Below are 27,125 nucleotides of genomic sequence, written 5' to 3'. Positions count from 1 at the left end.
CATGCAGTTAGCCATCCATCCATTCAGCCAGGCATCCATTCATGCAGCCAGCCAGCCAGCCATCCATCCATCCAGCCAGGCATCCATTCATGTAGTCAGCCATCCATCAAGCCGTCCATCCAGTCATTCATCCATCCAGCTGCTACTCCCACCAACCAGCTAGCCACTCCAGCAGCCAGCCGGCCAGCTAGCCACTCCAGCAGCCAGCCAGCCGGCTAGCTGTCCACTCCAGCAGCCAGCCAGCCAGCTAACCACTCCAGCAGCCAGCCACTACAGCAGCCAGTTAGCTAGCCACTCCAGCAGCCATCTGTCATAGCCATAATAGCATCTCCTTCACCACTCCTGTGGTGGTCATGGCAGAGGGTGTGGCTAGTGTCATATTGGCCACACCCCCATGTCCCACTTTGGCCCACTTAAATAACCCTAACTGTATTGGGTGAGCTGATGGACTGCTTTTTGAGATCTTTCCCTTTTTCTTCATGGTGGTGTGACCGTGGAGACAGCATATGTAATTTAAGATGGGGGGGGGGGGGGGCGGGGGGCTTATCCCCATGCAAAAAAATTTTTTTTTGTTTTTTGGTGGGAGTCTTCAAATCATTGTTTTTTTAATATAAATTTTTATGGTGAGTCAAACATTAGTGCTTCGATCATTCTTAGGTTAACCCTTCACGCCAAATTATCAAATCACAGCATATGCCTGACATTGTAAACTGAAGATTTCTTTGTGGTAATTCTATGTATAAGCTGGTAAATACAACATAACTGTACAAATCATACAGAGACTTTCATACCTCTCACAGTACTTAATTGTTATGTATGTTCCTCATTTTGACTCTTAAAAGTCCACAACCCATACCGTTTGTTCCATATTGAAAGGGTCTGCTGTACATTAATTGATTGGAATTTCATTGTGAAAAATAATACTGAATCGTATTAATTCACAGACATAAGTATTAGTACTGTTTTAACTGTGAACGTCCTGGTTAAAGTTGAATATAAATGTTATAATTTACTTATCTTGCCACATTATTAGCGGCAGTTATTCCATATTTTGGAAACAGAAGACTTAGAGGTATAAAACGTCTCAGATTTTTTTCCCCAAGAGGAAATATGACCCTAATTCTTAAGACTTCTTTTTATGTAAGCTATGATCCGTTTCAAAATAACAAAATTAGCAAATTTTACATTTACTGCAAACTGTTCCAACCTTACAATTAATAGATATGCTACGCATGGATATGTGGGAATAGGACAGAGGGAACCCCCAGTTTAGTAGACCAGAATGCCAATTCCATTTGCAATGGAAAAAACACATTTCAAACTGCTAAAGCTGGAGGTTAACTTTTCGGGTGTAACTCTGGAGCAATGTAACAGATGAACTAAATGAAATTGTCTAAAACTGGTTTCAAACTAGCAGTGTAATTCTAAACGGTGCTAAGACCACAATCATGCTGTTCACCATTCACCAGAAGCTCTTCAAACATCAGCCCCTTATCCCACGTAGCTTTCAAACTCTGCCAAGTCACCCAGTACAAATATTTGGGTTTACTCCTGACCCCTATTTAACTTTAAAGGTGCATACTGAAGCACCGTCAGTCGAGGTCAAGACTAGTTTAAAGCTTGCTATGGCATCTTCAGTCACATAACCCCAACACCACTACTGACCCATCGTACTTCTGCAGTAAACATTCTTTTACCATACCTGTAATGTTCTCTGCCTGTTGTCATGCAACAGTCTTTAAACAATGCCCACAAACTCGCACCAAAAGAATGTGCAGAGGTATTTACCTAGGTCCCCCAGATATACACAACCTTACTTCCCTAAACAAAGCCATTTGGCTTCCTGTTGTAACCAACTCCCTCTTCCTTCTCTCTGCCTTTATCTTTAAATTATTGTCCTTAACTGCGGTGGTGGTGCTGCGGTAGCGTTGTCGCCTCACAGTAAGACATCCTGTTCGATTCTCAGCTAGAGCGTCTTCTGTGTGGAGACGTGTGAATGGGCGTACCTTCGTTAAAGGTTGTGTGTCAGGGCTGGCAACTCGGCACGTAAAAATCTACTGCCAGTTATTAGCGGACCGGAGTTCCTCTGTGGTGACCCCTAACCGAGAAAAGCCGAAAAACACAACAACAACTGTTGCCTCAACTCCCAAGTGAAATTCTCCTCATACAGTTTAAAAACACAGAGTGATGATACCATTACAAATGCTGAAAAAAAGCTTTTCCAGGGTTTTACCTTTTATCTGGAAACATCTCTCCTCTCAACTGAGGAAGGGGAATATCTACCCAGCTTTTAGACAGAAACTAAAGAAACATGTTCAGAAGTCATGTGAATGCAGCTGTTTTGGTAATGGACAAGAATTTGTATAATTGCTAGTAACAGTTTCTCTGTTAACTTAACCAAGTTCAAAAGCAGCTAGTGATTTAAATGTTTGTGCAAATATTGTAAATGTGTACAAAAACATAATGTTGCTATGTACAATTATGTTCCAAAAGTTCTCCGGCATTACATTTCTCACTGCCTGCCCTAGCAGAGGAAGGAATTGTATATTGTACATTGTTTGTGTCTAGATCAGGCTTTTCTAGGATCATTTTGTAGGGGTTCCTGGACTGTTTCTCTTCCACTACCCAAATGTGGTAAGCTAAGGTAAACGACACATATAGCTAAGACTCCGGCAGCAGTGATCAATATGATGAACATAGTACAGTGGTGTAAGTAAACTTACTCTTAACAGTAGATGTTTTGGTGTTCGTGGCTGCATGAGCTGCTGCGTACACTCCATCCCCTTTGTTCTTTTGGTGTCTTGCTTATGCCAGGTTGTGGATATTTATGTGTTGTTCCTAGCATTGTACTTTCTGGGCTCAGCCTGTCTCTGTTGTCATGAAAGCTCTGAAGGACTTGGCCACCAACCCTGTCTTTTTAGTCAGCTTACCTTGAGCTGACTGATGGCTTGGGTGTGTGGAAGGTGCCCTGAAGCTGTGGAAGCAGGCCTGCTTGATATATCCTATGCAGAATATAACCATATAAGTAAGGCTACTTACAGCAGTGATCATTCAGAAATCTAATTCTGTAGTAAATTTGTTTTTCTTGTCTAGTATTCAACCCATGCTGCAGAATTTGTTCATTACTGTCTGGGAGGGTGAAGTATGGCAGCTAACTTCACACACACACACACACACACACACACACAGACACACACACACACACACACACACACACACACACACACACACAGACACACACAGACACACAGACACACACACACACACACACACACACACACACACACACACACACACACACACACACACACACACACACACTATATGGCACTTGCCATAAACATAATATGCAGCTGAATGAGTTTCTGATTTGCATAGCTGCATAAATGGCTTACTACAGATATTTCCTGGTGAACAGCTGCAAGGTTTTACCATATATGCAGATTCCTCTATTCCACGTTTGCATTTAATAGTTCCCGTAAAGTGTATAGTCTATCTTGTTTGCTTTTAAACATAGTTACATTTGACTTTTAATGGTAGCTTACTCCACAGTTTTGGCATTTGTAGTGTTACTTATCTTGTCTTTTCATTGAATCTTTCTTTGCGTTTCATTTTATAAGTCGGTCCCCTTTCTCTTACACCTTATAGTGGTATGACCAAATCTAACCCCAGGTGGGTTTTAAAATCATTGTCAGTTACTACTTTAAAGGCCAGACAATTTTCATCTGACCAGTCTGTAAAGAATAGTATATAAACATCAATATTTTAATCTTTTGGTGTGTGGCAGAAGTCTAATTTTTGTTGTTCGTTTTGTACAATACTTTTGCACAATCTCAAGTTCTCCTATTTCAGCCATTGTTAAACTCCAGGAGATCAAACTGAACTCAAGAATTGGTCCTACTGTTGAGCTGAATATATCCTTCATTACTTTATGATCACATGTTTCAAGGATATACATCCACAGACCTACCTGTCCTACCACTCTAAATTTAATCTGAAATAAAAATAACCTTATTGTCAACTGATTTACAAGGCTCTGAATAGCCTTTAAGTACCAAGATTGCAAATCAGTATTGGGGAAGTACACAGTGACACACCATACCAACGTAAGTCACTCTCCTACTCGTGTACAGCATCTCCTACACACACATATACACTTACGTGTGTGTATATATATATATATATATATATATATATATATATATATATATATACAGACACAATATAGACACACACACACACCTGTTACCTTTCCTTGAGCTGAAAGTACACCCCTGATGTCTTGATTTTATTCCAGCCCTCATAAATCACTGATTGATTCTTACAATCTGTACTGACAGACATTACAGTTTCATACTTCTTGATTACAAATTGTGTCATGATTCTTTACCAGAACAGTGAGATGTATGGAAATGTAATCTGTGTCATTATTGACTGACTGTAATTGTTAGTTTTTATACCAGACACCAAAACATTGTCAGAGACAGGTGCAAGATATGAGGCAAAATAAGAGATCTGCAAAATTCTAGACATTTAGAGGTATCGTCCTGTTTTTGCCAGTTTTCAAAATCCATGAGGAAATGGCTAAGTATGAACATCATTATACATTCCTTACCTTAAATGCAGAACCTGAGACAACACTGACAACACAAATGCACTGATCATCTGTAATACAGATACATGTATGTGATAAGATGCTTGATGCCCCAATTTGACTATGTTGTCAAGTATGGAGTGTATCTGTGTTGGACTTAATGCAATGGCACAATAATGAAGACAGGCATCACCATATGTGATTGAAAGTGTTGGATCACTGTTATGTGGCTGACATTTGACATATACTGTAGTTATCTGTATAGTGCATTTTTATTGAGTAAAAGTAATGTCTGTCATGGGATGAGATGTACTTGCATAGTTTGTGTCACACATTGTACTGTTGGACCTTATGTAAGTCTTGTTGATTACTGGTGTCATGCTGGGTCTTTTAGGATGACAGTGCATCATACACATGTATCTATCAATGCTCTGACTTCTGTCAACTACATAAAGATGTATAATGTGATATTATAATGTATGAGCCTCGAAGAAGTGGTTGCTAGGGTCGTCAAAACCTTTCATGAAGGTAGTCAAAGATACTGGTTTGCTGTGGTGGTGTCAAGATGAATGAGATGTGAACATGTCTATCATGATAGGAAGGGTGGATCATATTTTTAACTTTTAATGGTTTAGCTTATGAATGTTTCTCTTTCTCATTAAATCTTTTCCTTTTGTGATTCTGTTCATGCTGTAATGTAGATGTTTTAAAGAGTATTAGCTGTACACGTAACTGTTTTATATCAGCCACTAGAGTTTAATGTGTGACAGATATTGACTATTTTTCCAATGTATCCAAAATAGCAACAAAAGGATCCTTATTTCAGTACATAGCATTATGCACACCCTTTCAGCAGTGATAACCAAGTTATTTGTACATTACGATTTCAGAGTTATGGAATCAGATTCACAGACTTGCCATCTTGATTCACATACTAATAGAGATGTATCTTTTGAATAGGTTGTTTGCCATTTTCCCAGATGCACACATGCCATTTGTTTACTCAAGAGCAGCTCTCTGCAGTATTGACTAATGAGTACAAAGAAGCATAAAGGTGTTGTACAGTTTGTCACACCAAACCAAGCACCCTGGTGTGCAACACTTGAATCAATAAGAGAGTACAAATGATATACATGTAACAAACTAGAGAATATTCACATAAGGTAGCAATTAGTACTCCAGACTTATGGTATAAAGATGTTGCATGTCACATTTCATGAACATATATGTGTGATGCATGCCGTCGCTGAGCATAAGGTGACAAATGATTATTACATGAACCAAAACATTTTCGCATTGAATCAGATATGCTCACTGTTGAACGTTGAATTATTGCCAGTACTTACTATGCCTTGAGGGTGTTACAGTTAACTTTTAAATTAAATAATGTGAATGTTATGTTGGCAATGCATGACCATATGAACACTGTTATTGCATGTGACAATGTGATGTTGATGTTTATGTATTTGTGGTATCAGCATCACTTAAAACTTAGCCAATTACTCAGATAAGGCAGCAATTATTTTAGTTACTTATGTATTGTCTGAGACTTGGAATGGCTGTCTCCTGTCTAGCAGCATCAATATGCAGTAATATAGTAACAACATATCATTTTTCATTGCTTTATACCTTTGATGTGTATGATTTTTGCATTATTTCCACCATAGTTCTCCATTATCTCATACATTTCCATTTATCAACAACTTGTGTAATAGTCACAGACAAATCGCTAGAGTTCACTGGCTCTGGTCATGTTTTCCAATATAGTTTTCCATCATCTACTAAATTTCAAGTTACCAACAATTTTCCTGTAATGAAGACACAGACACCTCTCTCGTGTCAAATAGCTACAGCCATGTATTTATTTACCAATTGTTTGGCAATTGTTAATTCAGGAGGTGCGCACAGACAGCGTTTTTGAGGGAGACCTAGTTTGCATCCGTCTATGCATCATTTCTTAAATCTGCAGAGCAGCAGTGCTGTCGATATCTGGCCTTATTCAACATCATACCAAGGGAACATTTCCATCCATATTCTCATTTCTTTCCATTTATTTCACAAATTGGCCACATTACAGTTTGCCATAGGATAGCTGTCCATTCAGTCCTACGCCCTCTACTTGCTCTGTGGTAGTGCAGGATAGTCGGTGCCAGACCCACCACCCACCTACCCGGGTCTTCCTTGCCATTGAAGGAGGAAAATTCACACCTTCCACCAAGCACATCTCTTTACCTACTCTAGATCCCTGTAATGTAAAAGACAACAATTTTAGGTATGTTAGAACTGGTCAATGAGCAGGTTGTACCTTGGATACAGAATACATGAAAGGGATACCACGGATGGCGCTATACGTCTTATTGGCGAAAAACAGCTTTTTGTGGTTCATCTGTTTGTAACAGTAGCCACTGAGCAAAATGTGATAGAAGACTAGCTTCAGTTATCAGTTATCTGGAAATTACAGTTGCTATTGAAAAAAAAAAAAGCTTTGCAAGATATTGATCAGTTGACCAAAAGACTGTCAACTAACAGTCTGCCCACTGCAATCTTTTCAGGAATTAGTCTGCAAAACTGCAGTTACAACTCTGCATTCAATATAAACTTTCCTACATCAGAAACTTGAAAATATCAGTGTGTTAGGTTTGCATACTATGCCTGGTGGTGCAGCAAATTGGTATGCAGTTGTTCACAAACCCTGCCTTTCACACGTACAAATGCGCACGCACACACACACACACACACACACACACATGTACAGTAAATGAAAGAAAAAGATATGTGGTACATTCCTTATTCTCGGTTGACCCCCTCATGCTGTATATCACCTATTCACAGTAACACACAAATGTGTTTTGGTGGTAATACGAATGTGAAGAAAAAATGGTTAGGTCTATCCTAACTGTATAAACAGTTTGTATATACAGTTCTAGTTGCTGTGCAGTGTCATGCATTAGTGGACAAACATCAGAAGGATCTGCTTACATAGTTAAATGTTCTCTTGTTTGCCAAATATTTAAAAAAAAAAATCAGTGTGTTTTCTTTCAGGGCTTTGGTTTTGTAAGTTCAATTGCATGTTAAATGACAGCACTTATTTAAACAACATTCCATCTCCGCGTATCAGTGTTAGTGTGTTGCATATAAAAACAAATCTTAAAAATTAGGACGTGGAATTTTCAGAACTGATTCTACATCTGAAACGTGCCCATTATTCAGTTTTAGCTCACTGGTTCAGTCTGGCACAATGGGTGTTGAACAGCTGTATGTTTAAAATGATTGGCCTCTTCAGAGTATTTGTTTGAACTAATAGTACATGTCACCTGATTTAGAACCTTCAAGAGCTAGCATGATGTTGAACAGTCAATATGCTTACACTTGCAGATTGATGAGAGTGCAGTAACTGATGAAATGTGTATTCTTTGTTCAGTTTAATTTGGCATTAAATGATGTAAGTTTGTTCATTTTATTCAGCCTCAATCAGAGCTGCTTGGCCTAATTCAGGTTATGACTGTAGTGTTTGGAGAAGAGCCTCCTGTGTTTTCTCGCCCAGCTGTTCCAGCCACATACCCATCATACCCAGCAGCAGGACCTCCAAATAGTAAGTAAAGTTCATGCTTTGTTCTTTAATAATTTTTTTAGATTGTCTTTCCCCTTGAAGAGTCCACACATACTCCCAATTCATTCTTGGAAATTTTGGACCCTTCCCCTCTGAAGTGAACATCTGGTTCTTCTGGAACCAGGCAAAAATAGTGGTGTTTTAGATAGAGCACAAAATCTGTACAGACTTTCATTCTTCTGGAACTCAAGAAGACCATTTTTTGAAGTTTACATTTTATTCATATTTTGATAATATTTTTTAGTATTTTTTATTATTATGCTTTCTGGTCCAGATCCTTTTCAGTTTTTGGTTTATCTGTGTAGAAGAACTTGTTGCTAAAACTGGTGTTTTATAGTAAAACATAGACATTTATTGCCAAAAGAGTTTTCTGACAAGACTGCAGATGTATATCCAAACATAAACGAAAACTTAACTTCAACTACATGCACGATCAGGAACAGAAACAGGAACACCACTGGCTGGAAAAAACTTCTTTAATAGTACAACGTTCTGGTACCTCGGCTTCTTGCCTTCTGCTGGAACATTTTCACATTACAATTCTGTCCCTGTATATACCCTTTAACTTCCAAATAATTCAGTTAATCAACTACATTCACTTAAATAATTAAACAATTATGTTGCTGGTAAACCAGTTGTGCATTTCATTCAAACAGGCTAGTGTATGAAATTTCAAAACACATTCAAAAATCCATATATTAAGTATGATGGGTTCATATTACGTTATCAAACATAATCGAATGGCCAAAAACATTGAAATGGCCGAATATCGAAGCTTTTATTGTGGGGGGCTGTGCCCCCCCCCCCCCCGCTAAATATATATTCCAAATCTGAGATCGCACTACAGTGAGGAAAGGGCAAATATCCCAATCTTCACTGTACTGCGATCCCACAGTGCGATCTTCGAACTGCGGCCGTTTCGATGTTTTGGCCATTCGATTACATTATCTCTCGATAACATAATAGGAACCCTAAGTATGATACATAGATTTAATAACTTTTAAATCATTTTAAATGTTTGCGAGTTTTTTTAAATGTTTTTAAATATTTTTAAATGCTTTTTAAACACTTTTTAAATAATTATTTAGTACAAAGTTGATTCATACCATGTTTTACAAAATTTAAAGTGACGTGCTTCAGTAAGTTACTAATATTCACTGAGGTACTTATGAGCACAAAGTGCACTGTTCACCTAATTTATATATAGACACAAAACAATTTATGTTCTCATAGTGCATCTCTGTCTCCCAACCTCTAATATTGATCAACCTTTAACTATGTGACTATTCATTTTTTCATGTTTACTACAATGCATCCTAAAAAGTTCATACATTATGATACTTTATTATGCTATAAATCTATCCAATTTATTATAACTGAAATACCTTTAACTGTCATGTACTTTTTTTATAACATTATAATGATTTAGATGTTCAAATTATTTTCCAAATTCATACCCTGAGGGCATAATGTATGAACATTAATTATTATTCTACTCTCTAGTCTGTTCAATTGCTTTTTAAAATTCCCACAATTAATCACCGGACATGCTAGAATACTGAAAAATAAACTTTGGTCCAAACCTTGATGTTTGGACAAAAAGTGCATAGCAACGGGACTCTCAAGTTTCCGTCTTCTCACATCCCCCAGATGTTCCATAATTCTTACTTTGGCCTTCCTGGTAGTTTGACCAATGTACCACGAGGTTGGATGACAGTCACAACCTATTATATACACTACTCCACAGCTGTCACAATTATAATATCCTCTGGCCCTATACAACTTGTCATTAATCTTTTTCCCATCTAAATTCTCAACACGATTACATATAGAGCATTTTCCACAGCAGTAAGTCCCAACATTTTTACTTGTGTTTTCAACAAAACTTGAATTTAAACTTTTTTTATTATTTGACAGTTCTTTTAAGTTACTATACCTGCTATAAGAAAATACTATATGTTTAGGAAACAATGTGCCAATGGAAATGTCATCACAGACAATTTCCCAGGCTTGCCTGACAATTTTTTCCAAGATGGGAGAAAAGTCAGAATATCTAGTAACAAAAAACAGACTGCAGATGTACTTTACCTGTTTTAGTACATTAAAGGGAAATGTAAACATGTTGTGCGAAATGTCTTTGTTACAATATCCGTGGAATCTAGGGGATAATTGACAACTCTAGACTTACATGTAAATGCAGATCCAGAATATCAGGTAATGTGGCTACACGTTGTTGATTTGTTCTTGTTTGCTTCCTTTTTAAAAAGTATATTTTTGTGTGTTGTCAGCTAGATACCTGTTAAAGCTGCAATGGGGGGTTATTTTAGAATTTTAATGTAATGAGGCAGTGAAAACATATCTGTTGATGTAGTCTAACAGAACAAAGAGAAAATGCATCTGGACAAATTATCTACATTTTTGTCTTCCTTTTATGTGGATCTAGTTATTTAAGAGAAAATAATTGTTAAAAGAAATAAAGCTTGTAAATAAGGGAAAAAATCTTGCATGTACATAAAAGTATCCCTATCATACCTCTCAACTTCTTTTTTTTTTTTTTAAACAAGAAACATCTGTATTAATTTATCATTTATGACATAAACAATAATACGTTTATTTAATTATTTATTGTATTTATTTATTGGCATTTGTTTACCGGGAGAATCCATTGGGCCAAAAGAGCCCATTTTCAGTGGAGGTCCGGGGAGAAAAGCTGCACAGGGACATTTGGTACATGTAGTACAGAACATCTAAAACAGTTAGTAGATCTCAAACAGTATTGTCAGAAATAGAACAGTATTATACAAAAACAGAATAAAAAGCATATAAACATATTATAAATACAAATTAAAACAGTTCAGAGTTGCATAACTAAGTAGTCATATTGTCGTACACTTAGAGATAATATAGTGATAAAAGCAGTCATATAGAAATATTTACAATGTACTAGGAGTGGCAGACACCACAGCAGTACAGAGCAATGTATAATTGAATTATTAACTAATTGCAACATAGCAAGGTAGTAGAGTACAGGTAGATAGTAAGGCTTAGGAAAATAGCTTATATCTATTTTTACTTGTGACAGAGGAAATTTTGAATAGGCTACAATGTTATTTAAGGAGAATATAACTTTTTATTGGGAATCAGGTTATGGATGTATGAGAATTGAGACATCTGTGTTGCCAGAGGGTGGAGAGGTGTTGCCGCATAGATTTTTTGAAGGTGGAGATATTACTAGAGGTTGTGATATCTATTTGGAGAGAATTCCATATCTTGGCAAATAGAGTAGGAGTAAAGCATGTTGCCAGGTGGGAGGTTTGGTTTGTCAGCTTGCAGGAGAAGTTGATTTTCAGATCTGAGTGGCCTCTTTGGGTGATTGTGGGTTATGATGGAAGAAAAGCCTGGGCAGTCTAAGGGTTTGTAAATCATTTTGTCTGCTGTGATCAGTTGCAGGTAAGTGAGATACTATAGAAGTTCGAGCCAGTTAAGAGATTTTAGGGAGATGCAGTGATGGGAAGAGTATTTTGTGTTGGTTGCAAACTTGGCGACCTTGTTGTAGCAGGACTCGTTTGTTTTTTAGGGAGGACTGGATGTTAAAGAGAGGAGCTCCCCACAGGAGAGAAGGTAGGAGAAAGGTTAGGGCAAGAGTCTGCTTAGTAGAGCAGTTGAGAAAGTGTTTGTCAATAGAGGGATCCTAGTTTTTGGTTTGTTTTTTGATATTTTTGTGGACATGGAGGTCAAATGTAAGTTTTCATCTAGAATTGCTCTTAGTAATTTAGTGCTGAAGACTACCTCTATAGTGGCATTGTTTTGAAATTGAATGATGAAATCTGTCTTGTTAACCAGTTGTTTTTTCTTGGGAGTAAATAGTGTTTTGGTTTTGATGGGATTTAGGGCTAACAGGCTATCAGCCATCCATTTTTCAGTAACAGTAAAAGCATTTTGGGTTATGTGTAGAAGTTCTGTTGATTTGGCAGAGTAAATAATGGTTGAATCATCGGCATACAGTACAACAGAAACATTGTTAAGGGTAGAATGAAGGTCATTTATAAAAACATTGAAAAGAAGGGGTCCTAAAATGGAGCCCTGGGGAATACCTATGGAAGAGTTGAGAAATGGAGAGAGAGAGTTGAACCATGTAGTTGATTGTTGTCTGTTTTTTAGATAGTTGGTGAACCAGTTTAGAGTGAGGGGGAGATACATAGATTGGAGAGTTTGCAGAGGAGTTGGGGTTGGGAGACCATATCAAAAGCTTTTGAGAGGTCGAAAATGAGTGAGGATACAAATTTACCAGCATTTCTAGCTTGGTTGACTGTGTCCATAAAGGAAAGAGGAGTGGTGTCTATGCTGTGACATGGCCTAAATCCATGTTGAGTTGGGGAGAGGAGTTGGTTTAGTAATAGATAGTTTAGAAGCTGATAGTGGATACATTTTTCCAGGATTTTAGAGCGGGAGGAGAGAATAGCAGTGGGTCAAAAGTAAGAAATATCTGTATTATTGCCACCTTTGTGAAGAGGAAGAATATATGCTTTCTTCCAGATAGTGGACACACAGGACTCTTGGAGGGATCTTTTGAGAAGTATGCTGATGGGATAGACAATGGATTTTGCTGACATTTGGAGATATTCTGGGGGTAAATTGTCAGGGGACAAGAACCAGGTTTTAATTTTAGGAGAAGTTTAGTTATCGTAGCTGTAGGTATGGGAGAAAAAGAAAAGGATGGTAGGGAGGGGGTTGGGGTGGCCTGTGAGGAAGATGTTGGTGGAGGAGAGTTAGTACTGGACTTCGTTTGAGGGACGGTAGTAGTGAGTTCAGCTATAGGGTCAATGAAGTGCGAGTTTGAGAGTGGCTATTTCGCTGGGTATTTCCTCAGAGAATGATTAGGGGTTGCTTTTATTTCTAGGGTTAATGAGAGATGAAATGAAGTCAAAAATTCCTTATTTTTTTGGGGGGCTTAGATAATATTCTTTTCTGTCATTAATAACTAGCTGCTTAGCTTGATTATGGAGCTGCGTAAAGTGCTAGAGATCAGTGAGATTCTTGCCCTTTTAGCCATTTTTTCCATATTTTGTCCCTGGCCATCATGATTTGCTTGGTGGCTATAGATCACTATATAGCGTGCTTAGTTTTTACTCTTTTTTTGTCGTACTGGGGATAGTTTGTTTAGGGTGTTGAGCTTGTAGTTAAAGAGCTCAATGGCCTCATCAAGGGGCAGGACTTTTAGTGTACTTCAGTTAAAGTTTCTCAGACTTTCTTTAAGGGTTGTAGGACTAAAGTTGCTTAGATTTCTAGTTAATTTGTATTTGTGTTGGGAAGGTACCAGGTTGGATTTGTGTACTGTATGGGCTTGTAAGTAGTCACTAATGCTACTAGGAAGTGTACCTGCTGCTGAAGTTTTGTTTGGGCCAGAGACTAATATCCAGTCAAGAATTGAGCCACTGTCTTTATTTCTGTTAGGCCTAGTTGTATCTGTTAGCTGTGTAAAGTTGAAGAGGTTGATATGGGATGAGGGAGAATGACTGGAGAAATTTAGACAGTTTATATCACATCTAGGTAGGGTAGCCTAGGGTAATTGTCTCGTTATTTATATTGTTTGATATCCAGGTAAATATATCTTATAGTAGGGGAATATTGGTACCTGGTGGGATGTATATGGCTATGATGCAGAAATATTTAGAATTGTTCGGTTTGGGAAGTGGTATAAGTATCTTGACTGTAGAGAATTGAGGAATGGGGTTGAAATATGGGACAATGGTGAAAGTGTTAGCTAGTATGTCTTGTTTATTTTGGGATATCCAGGCATGGAATTCAGGTATTTTGTTTTTGGAGGTTAATTGTTGTGAATTTTAGAGATTTATGTAAACTAAGGCTGTTGGCATTCAAGGGGTTGGGTCCTGGGTTTGGGTGAATATCTCCACATAGGAATATGTTAGCTTGTACAAGTGAGTGAAAGGAGGGAGATTTCTTTTTAAGCAGCTGGAGATAGATATATAGCTGTGAATGCTTTTTTGGAAGGGAAGTTGTTTAGTTTGGTTTGTAGATGTATTTGTATGTGTACAGGCTAGGGGGTATTTCTGAGTAGCTGGAGAGAGAGCTGTGAATTGTATGGCAGTTATAGATGTGATAGTTTGAGGTGCGAGTGTTAGTTGAGATAGGAGGTATAGTGACAGTGAGAAGGGGCAAAGTAGAGAAATAGGTATATGAATGGAGGTCATATTGATTAATGTGAAGAAATATTGTCAGCTGTTAGTTATCAATGGTCTTTTAGAAATAATAGGAAATATAATAGAAGGTATGGTAAGTGAAGTGATGTCAGGATGCTAGATTGTTTTTGAAGTAGTTTTGGATGGGCGAGTGTTGTATTATAGGATGGTGGTGTTAGGGTGCTATTTATTATTGGATGTTTGAATTGGAGGAGGAGTTACTTGTTGGATGATGGAGTGGGGGTAGGAGTTATGGTAAGGATAAATGTAATTGAAGTGAGTATGGGTGGGAATGGGGGTAGGGTAGGGGAGCAGAATGATTCCAAGCAAAGCAAGGGAGAAAGGAGAGGGATGCAACGACTTGGACCAGGCAGCGACTACAGCAAAAACAGTCAGTTATGGTAGCCAAGCCAGGTGGGAAATAGTGCTGCATTAAAGTTAAAAAAAATGGGACTCTCAGTACTTTGACTGCAGATTGAGGCCTACAATCTCCTGATAGAAATAAAAAATTATAACTGTACACAAAATAAGTCTTATTGAAAATAAGGGTGACTCTATATATTTATAATAAGCAAGTGCCTGTGGGGGTTAGTGTCCAGGAGTTTGTATGCCTGTTTTTTGCAGAAAGTTGGCTTAGTTGTTAAAGATAGTTGGCTTAGTTTACATTTAGTCTGCAATTGACACCTACACTGATCAGAACCTTGATCTTTGTACTTTATTGATGGACTTTTCATGGCTCTGGAAGTGGCATGGTGGCAATATTTGGGTAGTTGGAGGTGTTTCTTCAGGTTCAGTAGTGGAAGCAGTGGAAATTACATTTTATAGCACAGGGAGCTGTAAGAAAAAAAAAAAAGAGAAAAGTTATGTAGAAGTAAGGAAGAAGACCAGAATTAGACAGTAGTTATAGGAATAGGACAAGGGGAGGGGGAACAAGAAGAACAGACAAAGCAGATAGTGCAGTTAGCTAGAAATAAGGTACAGGTTGGTAAAAGTCACATAACGGCTACTTATTTCCACCCAAGCATTCAGAACACTATGTCTGGACAATTCCCATCAGTTTCTCCTGCCAGCCTGGTTGAAATGGGGATACTGAGACAGTGTAGCAACTGCCTCATGCTTACTGACAGCCCTCTTCTCCTAGCACATAATTCTTCTACTTGCAAGAAATGCATGTACATCAGTAACCTGGATTCCATGATCTCTTGTGCCGGAGTCAGTGCTTCTGACAAAGAGGAGATTGCCAGCAGAAACACCACACCACTCACATCACATAGCCAAGCACAACACACACACACACACACACACACACCACACACACACACCACAAAACACACACACACACACACCGAGGTCCTCAATAAAAACTTACCTAAACAGCAGAGACCTCTAAAACATGTTCAAAAACATTCTACACACACAGCAGACAACACACCAGTGTCTCACAGACACAGCCCAGAAGGCCAAACAGTAAACCATAACAGCCCACAAGACATAACAATAAACCAATCATTACTAGTCATTGGTGACTCAGTTGTGAGGTGCACCGATGCCCCCCTGGCCAGACTAGGAGAAGGTCATGGTCAGTTGTCTGTCTGATGCCACATTCTTCCACATCACACATGCACATATGTCTCTCCACAGTAAGTACAAGTACGATTCTGTCATTGTCCGTGTTGGTGTGAATGACTTGAGACTTACCTCCCTGGACTATATGAAGGGAGACATGATTGAGCTCTCAGAGTATGTATCCCAGGCAGGTATTACCATAGCCCTAAGCAGCATCCTACCTTCACCAAGAATGATACCACAATACCAGCAAAAAATAATTGACTTCAGCAGTTGGCTTAGTTTCAGGGGACCCAGCATCTGTCTGCCTTGGATGACATGGTCAACAGGCCTTGATGCTTTGCCGGAGATAGCCTCCACCTGTCACCACTGTGCTTCCGGATCCTGGCCAAGGCTTTCGCCTCCCCCATTGTGCCTTTTGTTTAGGCAATGTCCCAAAGACAAATCTTCCAACATAAAAGATCTGTCAAAAAGTAAATTGAAGGTCATGCTGCTTAATGGTAGGAGCCTTAACTTGAAAATGCACTCACTGGAGGCTCTCATTACACTTGAAGATGATAATGTCTGTGCAATCACAGAAACTTGGTTCAGAGCTACGGTGAGCACCCCTGCCTTACCAGTCTATACCTCATTCCACACATTCTGACCCCAAAATGAGGTCGGGAAGACTAACGGTGGTGGAGTCACCATCTTTATTAAGGACAGGCACACCTCCAGACTGGCTTGCCAGCATGACGCACTAGAACTACTCCAGGTGCAACTGACAGTTGGCAAGACACCCATCCAAGTTATAGCCAGCTATAGACCCCCCCATGACACAGGACACCCACTCCTCTTACCTGGATCTACTTGACTCCATCAAGGTACCCCCGAACACCCTGATCCTTGGTAACTTCAACTACCCCACCATAGACTGGGTGAACTGTTCCTGCACTAATGCACTCACTCAATGATTTCTTGACTTCATCAGTTCTAATGCACTAGACCAGCTCATCTCATCCCTCACAAGGGGAGATAACATTCTGGACTTGGTTCTCATCAACATGGGCGACCGCTGCACCACTCCCATAGTATGTTCTTCCCTGGTGAGATCAGCTCATCCTACTGTCTTATTCAAAGTTTCTACCCCCCCCCCCAACCATAAGCAAGCTAAAAAAGTTCTCAAAAGCTGACTACAACCTCCTAAGGGAGGGTATCTGTAGTTCACACCACCGCCTCCATCAGAGGATGCAGAAAACTATGCTGAACAGTACAATTGCATGGACTCAGCCATACCCAATAGAACTAAAACCTCCTCCTGAAGAAAACACAAACCTGTTGGTAGACATCCTGTATCAACAGGCTTTACAACAAAAGGAAGAAATTGTTGTCCATGGGTAGAAAGTAACATATTCCAAATTGAAAAACTCCCTCCTTAGCCTAAACAAGCAAATGAGATCACTAGTGAAAGCCTCCAAAGCCAATTATGAATTGAAACTAGCCTCTGAAAAAAAGGGAAACCACAAAGCCTTCTTCAGTTACATCAAGAACCTCCATGGCAAAGCCCAGGTTTGTTCCGAATTAGTACTTAACAGTGTCACTTACACTGATCCTGTTGACTTAGCCAACCTGCTAGCAGATAGGTTCAGTGCAAACTTCGCCTCCCTGTCCCCCAAAGGCCCTTTCGACATCCCTGATACTTCTTCCGCACCTCATATCTCCATAGATCAAGTGCTAAAGACCAAATCCAAGGCAAAGAACACAGCTTCCCTGTTATCCCAGGCTGTATTCTGCACCACCTCCAGCAAGAACTGGCTCGCCATTGAGCACCCTATTCAACCACAGCCTTCATTCCAGCAGAGTGGAGAACTGCCATTGTCACCCCCTTGCACAAAGGTGGTGCCACTACTGACCCTGGAAACTATCATCCTATTAGCTTGACAAGCCTGATCTGTAAAGCCATGGAGTGTATTATTATGGATCTCATAAACAAGGAGATATGCAATCTCCAAGCACTTGACCCCACCCAGTTCGGATTTGTCAAGGGCAGATCTTGCCTGTTGAACCTGGTTGAGTTCTTTAAGACTGTCACCAAGGCCCTGGATGTGGGAAAGTCAGTGCATACAGCTTACCTTGACTTGGCCAAGGCCTTTGACACAGTCCCCACTCGGGCATTATAGAAAAGTTAACACAACTTGGTGTAAATCCCTATGTCATCAGGTGGGTGGCCAACTGGCTCACCGACAGGACCCTCAAAGTCAAAATAGATGCCTCCACCTCCAATAGCAGACCTGTGACTAGTGGAGTTCCCCAGGGACCTCTGACGTTTGGCATCTACTTCTCAGAGGTCCAGGCAAAGACAAAGGGCTTGTGGCTGATCAAGTTTGTGGATGACTTTAAGTTGGGTGCTATCATTGATCCCCAAATAATGTTAACATATTGCAAGAGGGTTTCACAGCAACTAATGACTCGTGCCAAAGTCATGTCCTCAAGCTAAACCCAGAAAATTGTGTCATCATACCATTTGGCAAAAACATGGCCCTTACTGATAACCACATCAATGGCAACCCCCTAAGCACACAACCTGTGGTGAGAGACCTGGGCATTCAGGCTGATAACAACCTCACATTCGACCATCATGTAGCGGCAGTGGTCAGAAAAGCCTTTTACTTTGTTCACCTAATAAATAAAGGGATTGTATCCAGAAAAAAAGGAGGTTATTATCTCTCTATACTCCTCCCTCATTAGACCAATAATTGAGTGCAACACCCCATTTGGTATGTACCTCTCCAAACATTTGCACCAGCTGGAAAGGCCACTGAAATACCTCTCAAAACGAATCCATGGCCTCCAACATCTGTCCTATGAGGGCAGGCTTAAATCACTATCACTGTGTTCGGTATCATACAGATTGCTCAGGGGTGATCTGTGTCTCGCCTACAAGGCAATCTCGGACCCTGCCCTACTAGAGATGCTCCATATCCATGAGTCTAACTCTTCATGCATTACCTGCTCGAAAGGCCTGAATGTAATATGTGGCATCAAAAAATACCTGCTGGAGAGACAGGTTTGTCTCCCAGAGGCTGTCCCGTCTCTGGAATAGACTTCCCATATATGTCAAACAGAGCACCTCACTGACCCTCTTCAAGCGCCAACCTTGATGAGTGGATGGGAAATCACAAATTTGTCCCAGGGGGTTCCATCTTTGTCCCTCATTGACAGGGGCGACAGATGCTGACTGAGGATTCTTTTTGTGGATAAACTCTTGACTAGGCTTGTAAGGACCCCAGGGCCATTAGCCTAGTAACCGCCTATGATCCTATATATCAATGACTTTTAAGCTAGGTATTCCTGGAGCTCAGTACAGTACATAAATATTTCAGACGTAGCTGTAAATAATTACAGGCAGGCAAACAAATTAAACATAGAGTTTAGGTACATTGAAAACCTTTTCTGTGTCATGCAGTTAGAGGCTAGAGTTAAACAACCATAACTGTTTCAGTTGCTGTAAAACAAATATTTGTGTAAGTGCTTAAAAACAGATGCACCTAATTGCAATACCAATGTGTAAACTGCACTTTTCAGTTATGAACAAAAGCCTGTAATATGGAAAATAGTCTTTCTGAGTAAGACATCTATTAAAGTGAATAAAAATTCAAACTGTAGCTTCAAATGTGACCGTCTGCAACCAGCAACCTAGAGGTAGTAGGTTTTATAGAACTATGCAGTCTCCAGCCACAGTTACACTGTAGCATATACAAAGTAACTGCTATTTCCTAGGAAATTTTAAGGCAATCGTGTTTGAAAGACGAGAAAACTACTGTTGTCTGCTCGACATACATGCATCATTAACGTCCGGTAAAAGCAAAAGTGTAGTGAAAACCAGTTTGAAAGTCAAAGTATAACTTTAAAATCACTTTTATCAACAAGTAACACTCATGAGATTAAAAAAAATAATGCAGATTTGTTTTTTTTGTAAGAAAGCAGTTCTAAATTAAGATCCAAATGTACAATACTTACTAGGTGTACACACTGCTGTGGAGGCACTACAAGCTGTTGTTAGGCTATAGGATTTACTGTTTAAAGATGGCGCGGTTTCCTAGCAAGGAATATGTAACCTCCGTTTGCCTTTCAGCGGGGTGTGGCAATATGATTAGAGCATACAAATAAAAACAAACCATATCGTCATAATCTTAGTTGCAAGCATTATACAACACAAACCACATTGACATAATTTTAGTTGCACACATTATACATCACTTATAATCTACCCAAGCATTGACAAACATTACGTAGCTCATTCAAATCCAACCTTCTTTTAAATCTCATTCCTCCCCTGTATGTATTGTTCCCGCAATGCCTATTTTTTTTTCTACGTAATTTGCTCCTACCCTTTTCTAAAGATCCCAGTTCCAGTTGTTTTATCTCCGTTACTGTGTTCACTACTTCTAGTACAGTTGGCTTAGACTTTGATTTCCATTTTCTAGTAATAGCTTTTTTAACAGCAACCATATTTAGACTCAGCAAGGCCGTACTATATCTTGGCAACTCTGATTCTGTATCATACTCAGAAAAATCATTTCCCTAGATAAACCAATTTGCTCCCCTAGTATCGTATCTCTGATAAAGTAGTCTGCAGGGAATCTTTAAAGTCTGCCAATTTATTCCACTCCCAGAAAGTATGTTTCCCCATTACCTCTTTCTTCCCCATCACACCTCCAACATTTGCTGTCTGTCTGAGGAGAAATTCTCTGGAGGCTACTTTGAGTATAAAAATACCTCTGTAAACATTTCCTAGCAAAAATCCTAGATCTTCTAGATTTTGTTGCATATTTGGGAGACATACATATATCCCCCCATTGTTTCTTTGTGAATTGCTTCTCCAGTCTGTCTTCCCAGTCCATTCTAACCTCCTCTGATTCTTAATTATTATGCAGTATTTATATGCTGTACTACTAATTTCTTTTTTTAACAGCAGCTTCTGTTCTAGATTCTACTAAAAACTAACAATGCTGATCTTTCATTTAGGACCACCCTATTTCTTTCTCTTTGTCTATACTCTGATGTCAATCCTTTATAGGGAAGGCAATCTCTAACCTGCAGTCCAAACAAATTAATTATTTGTGTCATCTCATTCTATTACTTTCCCTCTCTCATTATTTGCTCCCAATACCTTGGTTCCTTTGCCAGTTTTCTTCAATAAATTCTAGCCCCCTTCTGCGTATTGTCTGTATCCCTATTTGCAGTCATCCCTGTTGGCAGAATCTCCTTTCTGCATTCCCGTGTTGGCTTAGTTCTTAAAATACTTTCTGCTGCTACTTAATGAATGTAATATTCTGTATGATTTTTGTTATTCTCTTTAAAGATCTGTATCCAAATCCCAGTCTCTCCTTGTTTCTTGACCCCCCCCCCCAGTTTCATCATCATCCCTTTCCACTTTGAATTATAGGTTTTTGCTTTGTATAGGAGCCTTAACTGTGTAGCTCTGACATACCCCTTCAAATCGAGTAATCCCAAATCACCTTGTTCTGTTGGAAGAAGTAGCTTAGCCCACTTGACTCTTGCCATATTCCCCTCCCAGATAAAATCATTCAGTTCTTTATTAGTTGCTGTCCACAACTTTTCCACTGGTTGATAAAAATATGCCTGACCTGTGTATAAAGACTAAAGACATTTTAACTGCTTGCATCTTACTATCCATATCTATATAACAGAGCTTCCAATTTCACATTTTTTTGTATTTTTTTTTATTCTTTTGTTTAGTCGCTTCCCACACATCCTTAGCTGCCACACTTGAATCATTTTTAATCCATACTCCTAAGTATTTCATTTTATCATGTCCTCATAAGTATGGATATTGTTGAATCATTTTTTGTGTGGGTGCATAATTTACATCTAATCCTTTTGTTTTAGCTTCATTCATTTTGTGTCCCTAAAAGATTTGAAACCGTTTCAAAATGTTCCACAGTACTGAAAGTCCTTTTTCTGGTTTTAGCAGGAGTAAAATAATATTATCTGCAAATACAGCCAACTTTTTTAGACCACCATACCAATTATATCCTTGAATTTCCAAGTCCTTTATTTTCTTTGCCAGTCGTTCTAAATATATTGCAAATAACAAAGGAGTAAGAGGACATCCCTGCCTACTTCCTCTGCTAAAGCAGAAATTAACACAGAGGGACCCGCCCACTTTAATTTTCATCTCTGATCCCTCATATATTCTCCTAATCAATCTTATAATTTTATTAGGGAATGTAAATGCTTCCATTGCCCTGCTTATAAAATCCCAGCTTACTCTGTCAAATGTTTTCTCTGCATCAGGACCCACCAACAACAATAATGATAATTTATTACATTCTGCTTCCCTCTGGATCATCAGGGTTCTGTTAATGTTGTCAAATATTTGCCTCCCCTCCACAAAACTACGTTGATCATATCTGTCAATTTTGAAATTACTTTTGCCATTCTTTTAGCCACTATAGACATAAACACTTTATAATCATGGTTTGTTATTGAAATAGGCCTATATGAAGCTGGATTTGATGGGTCTTTACCGTCATTGGGTATTACAGCTACCATAGCTTTCTTCCAGGATGTTTGTACTTCTCCTCCTCTTAAAGTACTGCTAAATGAAACCTTCCAGATCTTTCATTTTTTTCCCTCCTAGCTTTCAAACTTCCACAGGAATACTGTCTATTCCTGGGGACTTTCCTGTGGATTGGTTACACATAACCATTTTTATCTTATCTCCTCCTATCCCCACTGTTAGTAATTGAGCTTCATTTAACTCTGAGCTTGGTATATTTACATCTTCTGTAAATATTTCCATTTGTATCTTTTCTTAATTTCCATATTTCTGTGCTTTATACAGACTTTTTTAGAATTTCCAACATATTTCTAATACCTTCGCAGGATCTCTTGTTATCTTCCTTGTTATAGGCTCCCTAAGCTTGGCAGTAGCCCTTTCTACTTTCTGTTGCCTGAGTTGTTGTGCTAAAAGTTTTTGTGCTCAGAATTATTATCAAAAACAGTTGCTTAACAGCAGTCTTTCTAAAGTCATGCATATTATCGAGGTAATCCCTTATTTTCTGTTCAGCATTCTGCAGTTGCTCCTCCTCCTCTTGTTCTGTGAGATTCCCCCTGATGTTCTTCGTGTTTCACCGTTTCAGTCATCACATTTGGGTTATCTGCCTGCAGGGAGCCCTCAACCGGCCTGAATACCAGAGTCTTCAGATTTCTGCTTAGGATGCTGTCGCTTCTTCCATGACGTCAGGTCGTCAGGGGTATAAAACATGCAGCCAATGCCATTACATCAGTCTTTCTTGCCGTGCGTGCCCGAAGCAGAAACAGTTTGCAAGTGCCAGTCGGCCGACTCCTGAAATTTTTGTTTTTGAGTTTCAGACCTGAAGTCTTCAAAAAGATAAGTACCACATTGTGAGTCCTTTTTTCTTGTTCTAACCAATGTCAGAAAAAATTAACAATTGTCTTGCCTGTGGAAAGCAAATACCTCATAGAGATTTTCATTCTTACTGCGTCACCTGTCTAGGCCCAGATCACACCACGATGTCCTTCGCTGTCAGTTTTGTGCCTTGTTCAATGCTCAAACTATTCGTCATCGGGCTTTTGTAGCTAAATATTTTAGTTCTCGATCTCCGTACTCCAAAATGGCTTCGTTAAGCCAACCGACTACCGATCTTCCAAAAAAAATGGAAGGATAAAGACAAGAGACAGATCGCATAGGTCCAAAACATCCAACGACGCTTCCACTAAGCTAGTCACCAGTCTGCCGGTACTCAGTGAGGTGCTTTTGCAGCCCTGATACCCGTTACTACAAATTCGCAGGCCTCTACTGAGATCCATTCAGAGTCCGGTATGCTGCCAGATGCTTCTTCGACTGTGGAACCTGTGGATGTCTCTACCTTGGATGGGTCCAGAGCTGCTGTGCAGGCACCGGCTTCTGAGGGTGTATTCAGGCCTACCGATTTTCATATTAAACCGACGACTTTGTTTCAAGCTAAGAATACCAAATTTCTCAGGCCTAAAGCTCGCATTGCTCCTAGAAAACCAAATGACCAAACCGCATTCTCAGGCCATATGCCTCAAAAACAAATTATTAGAATGGCTGAAGCCCTTATTACCTTAATTAAGGGAAGCCCGCCTTCCCCCTGTAAGAGACCTTGGACTGATTTTCTTTGTTTCTTCTGATCAGGAATATGATGTCTCTGTTCCTTCTGACTACCAGGATTTACCCTTATCTACTTTAATGAGGATTCTGATGCAGAGGATTCCATTCCCTCTGTTTTCCCTCCAGAAGATTTCCCAAGGACCAAAGGCATTAAGACTACTACTGCCAAAAATATTACCCCTTCTGATAGGAACTTTAGAGCTTTAGGCAGATGGGGTAAGAAGGTATACACTTCTGCTACTCTGGCCATTAGGGCTTTAAATTGCCAGTTTCATATGTTAAAGTATCAGCAGCATATTATGGGACTACTTAAACAGAAAATAATGTTGATTCCTGTCTGTGCTGAACACAAAGATTTGCAAGAGTTAATGCATTCTGTTGAACAAGTTGGTAAACATACTTTGCAATGTGGCTTTGATGCTTTAGAAGCAGCTCGCAGGGCTGCTGTCACTGGGTCTGTACTTAGAAGGCATGCTTGACTTAAGGGACAAAACTTGCCAGATCATGTTAAAGCTAAATTATTGGATGCACCCTTAAACCAAGACTGCCTTTTTGGCAACAAACCAGAAGAAGTCCTCAAAAGGATGGAGGAAAAAGCTAAATCTATGCAAACTGTTAAAGATTTCTTACAAGAGCAGCCTCCTAGATTTAGTAGGCATTTCCCTTCAAATAACTGTTCTTTTCCATTCCCTTCCAGGCCTTCTCAGTCCAAACCAAGGAGCAGCAGACCACCAAGACTTCAGTCTCAGGCTATGCACAGAGCTAAGCAGTGGAGGGCTCCCACTTCCAATGCAGGGAGTAGTAAGCCACCCCCTATGGAAAAATGGTGCAATGACTTATCCTTAACTCTTCCAAGCTCTGCTCAACTACTTGCTTCCTTAGGAGGAAAGCTCACCCTGCATGCAAAAAACTGGGAACTCATTACCCAGGACAAATGGGTTTTAAATCAGTGGGCGGAGGCCCAAAAACAGATGCTGTCTCTCCTCAGTATCAGGGCTATTCAGTCTGTCCCAGCAGAACAAAGGGGACAAGGTTTTTATTCAAGACTGTTCCTGGTTCCCAGAAAAGAAAACTCCTGTCATCCTATCCTGGACATGTTTATTCTCAACACCTTTCTGGTGGTTCCAAAATTCAAAATGCTAACACTTAAACAGCTTCTTACTATGCTAGCCAAGCATGCCGGGCTGGCAACCCTAGACTTAAAAGAAGCTTACCTGCACATCCCAATAAGGGAATCCTGCAGACAATACCTACGTTTCAGAGTGGACTCTATGCACAGTCAGTTCTCTGCACTTCCCTTTGGCTTATCTACTGCGCCCAGGGAATTCACAAAGTGCCTAGCTCCAGCCAGTGCATTTTGCAGGCAGAGAAATATTCAGATTTACCCATACTTGGACGATTGCCTGATTCAGGCAGAAAGTAAGAACTTGCTATTGCAACACCTGGCATTTGTAAAGAGACTTCTAACCTCACTGGGGTACACCATCAACGAGAAGAAATCACACCTAGTACCCTGCCAACAGATTGTATTCCTGGGAGCAAGCTTGAACACAACTTCTCAGATGGCATTCCTTACTCCGGAGAAACAAGTTTATTTGACAACTTGCTTCAACCTACTGGCCACAAAAACTCAGCTATCTGCAAGGAAAATCCTGCAAGCCATAGGGTTCATGGCCTCTTGCATTCTGTTAATTCCATATGCAAGACTGCATATGAGGAAACTTCAATGGTATCTAAGAAGTCTATGGCGTCAACATTCTCAGGACCTGGAAACAATGATTCCTATCATTCCTTGTCTAAGGGCAGAGTTCCTTTGGTGGGCAGAAGCCTGCTACCACAACTAGGGACTCCCTTTTCACTCTACCCCCTGCTGTCCAGACCCTAACAACAGACGCATCAGACTATGCATGGGGGGGCTCACATGGCAGGGCAGTGCATTCAGGGCAAATGGAACCCAAAACAGATGTGCCTGCATATAAATCAAAAAGAAATGTTAGCTGTACAGAATGCTCTGACAGCCTTCAAAGGCCTTATTCTTCCAGGACAACTATTGGTAAACACAGACAACACCACAGTTATGTGGTACAGAAACAAGCAGGGGGGAACCCATTCCTACCCACTCTGCAGACTAGCCATGGTGCTGTGCAATACAGCCTTGAGCTACCAAGTGAACCTGCAAGCTCCTGCCAGGCAAACTAAATTCACTGGCAGATGACTTAAGCAGAAATCTCATGGACCTGCATGAATGGAAACCGGAACCCAAAATATTCAAGCTCTTGAGGAACAAATGGGGGGCACCAGAGGTATACCTGTTTGCCTCCCCTCAGAACTACCAATTGAACAAATTCTGCACCAGAACTCCCCACAGTCAAGCTGGGAAAGTGGATGCCCTGTCCTTTACCTGGGAAAGCCTTTCAATTTATGCCTTTCCCCCTCTGCCTCTCCTCTCGAAGGTTCTACTAAAGATCAAACAGGACAAGCCAAGGACAGTCATGATTGCCCCAGACTGGCCATGCCAGCACTGGTACCCCCTTTTGCGTAGTCTGACAGTGCTGCAACCATAGCACCTGATTCAGACCCCTTCCCTACTGTCCCAGCAGGCAGGCCAGATTCTGCACACTCAGCTTCAAACCCTGAACCTTGCAGCCTGGTTAATTCCCTGAGCTCACTTCTAACAACCCTCAGTAATCAGGTGCTGGATGTCATTCTTGAGGCAAGGCGGCCTAGTACTAGAAATTCCTATTCAGAAAAGTGGAAAAGATACTGTTTCTGGAGCCAGGCTCAGGGGATGGGCCCAATGGTGCCCAGCTTACCTCATATTCTAGATTATTTAACAGAAATTCTCCACAAGGGCCTATCTTTTTCTTCAGTTAAGATTAATGCCCCTGCCATTTCACCACATTATAATACTGAGCCACCCCTCTTCTCTCATCCCCTGCTAAGACAATTCCTTAGAGGGGCCAAACATTTAAGACCCCCCCCCCCCAGGAG

General features: G+C 40.0%; 1 protein-coding gene across 2 annotated transcripts in view; it reads left to right on the top strand.

Moving 5' to 3' along the window:
* TSG101 (tumor susceptibility 101) overlaps window positions 1–27,125 on the top strand; it is a 935,600-nt gene that overhangs the window by 243,828 nt on the left and 664,647 nt on the right. For both annotated transcript variants that reach the window (XM_044059389.1, XM_044059390.1), the window contains exon 5: window positions 8,060–8,186. In XM_044059389.1, coding sequence (XP_043915324.1) covers window positions 8,060–8,186 — 127 coding nt within the window. The remainder of the gene's footprint in view (window positions 1–8,059; window positions 8,187–27,125) is intronic.

The sequence above is a fragment of the Protopterus annectens genome, chromosome 17.part0, assembly GCF_019279795.1.
Source record: "Protopterus annectens isolate FY-2018-M chromosome 17.part0, PAN1.0, whole genome shotgun sequence".
Lineage (NCBI taxonomy): Eukaryota > Metazoa > Chordata > Ceratodontiformes > Protopteridae > Protopterus > Protopterus annectens.
The sequence above is the reverse complement of the archived record's forward strand: the minus strand, read 5'-3'. Positions and strand labels throughout refer to the sequence as shown.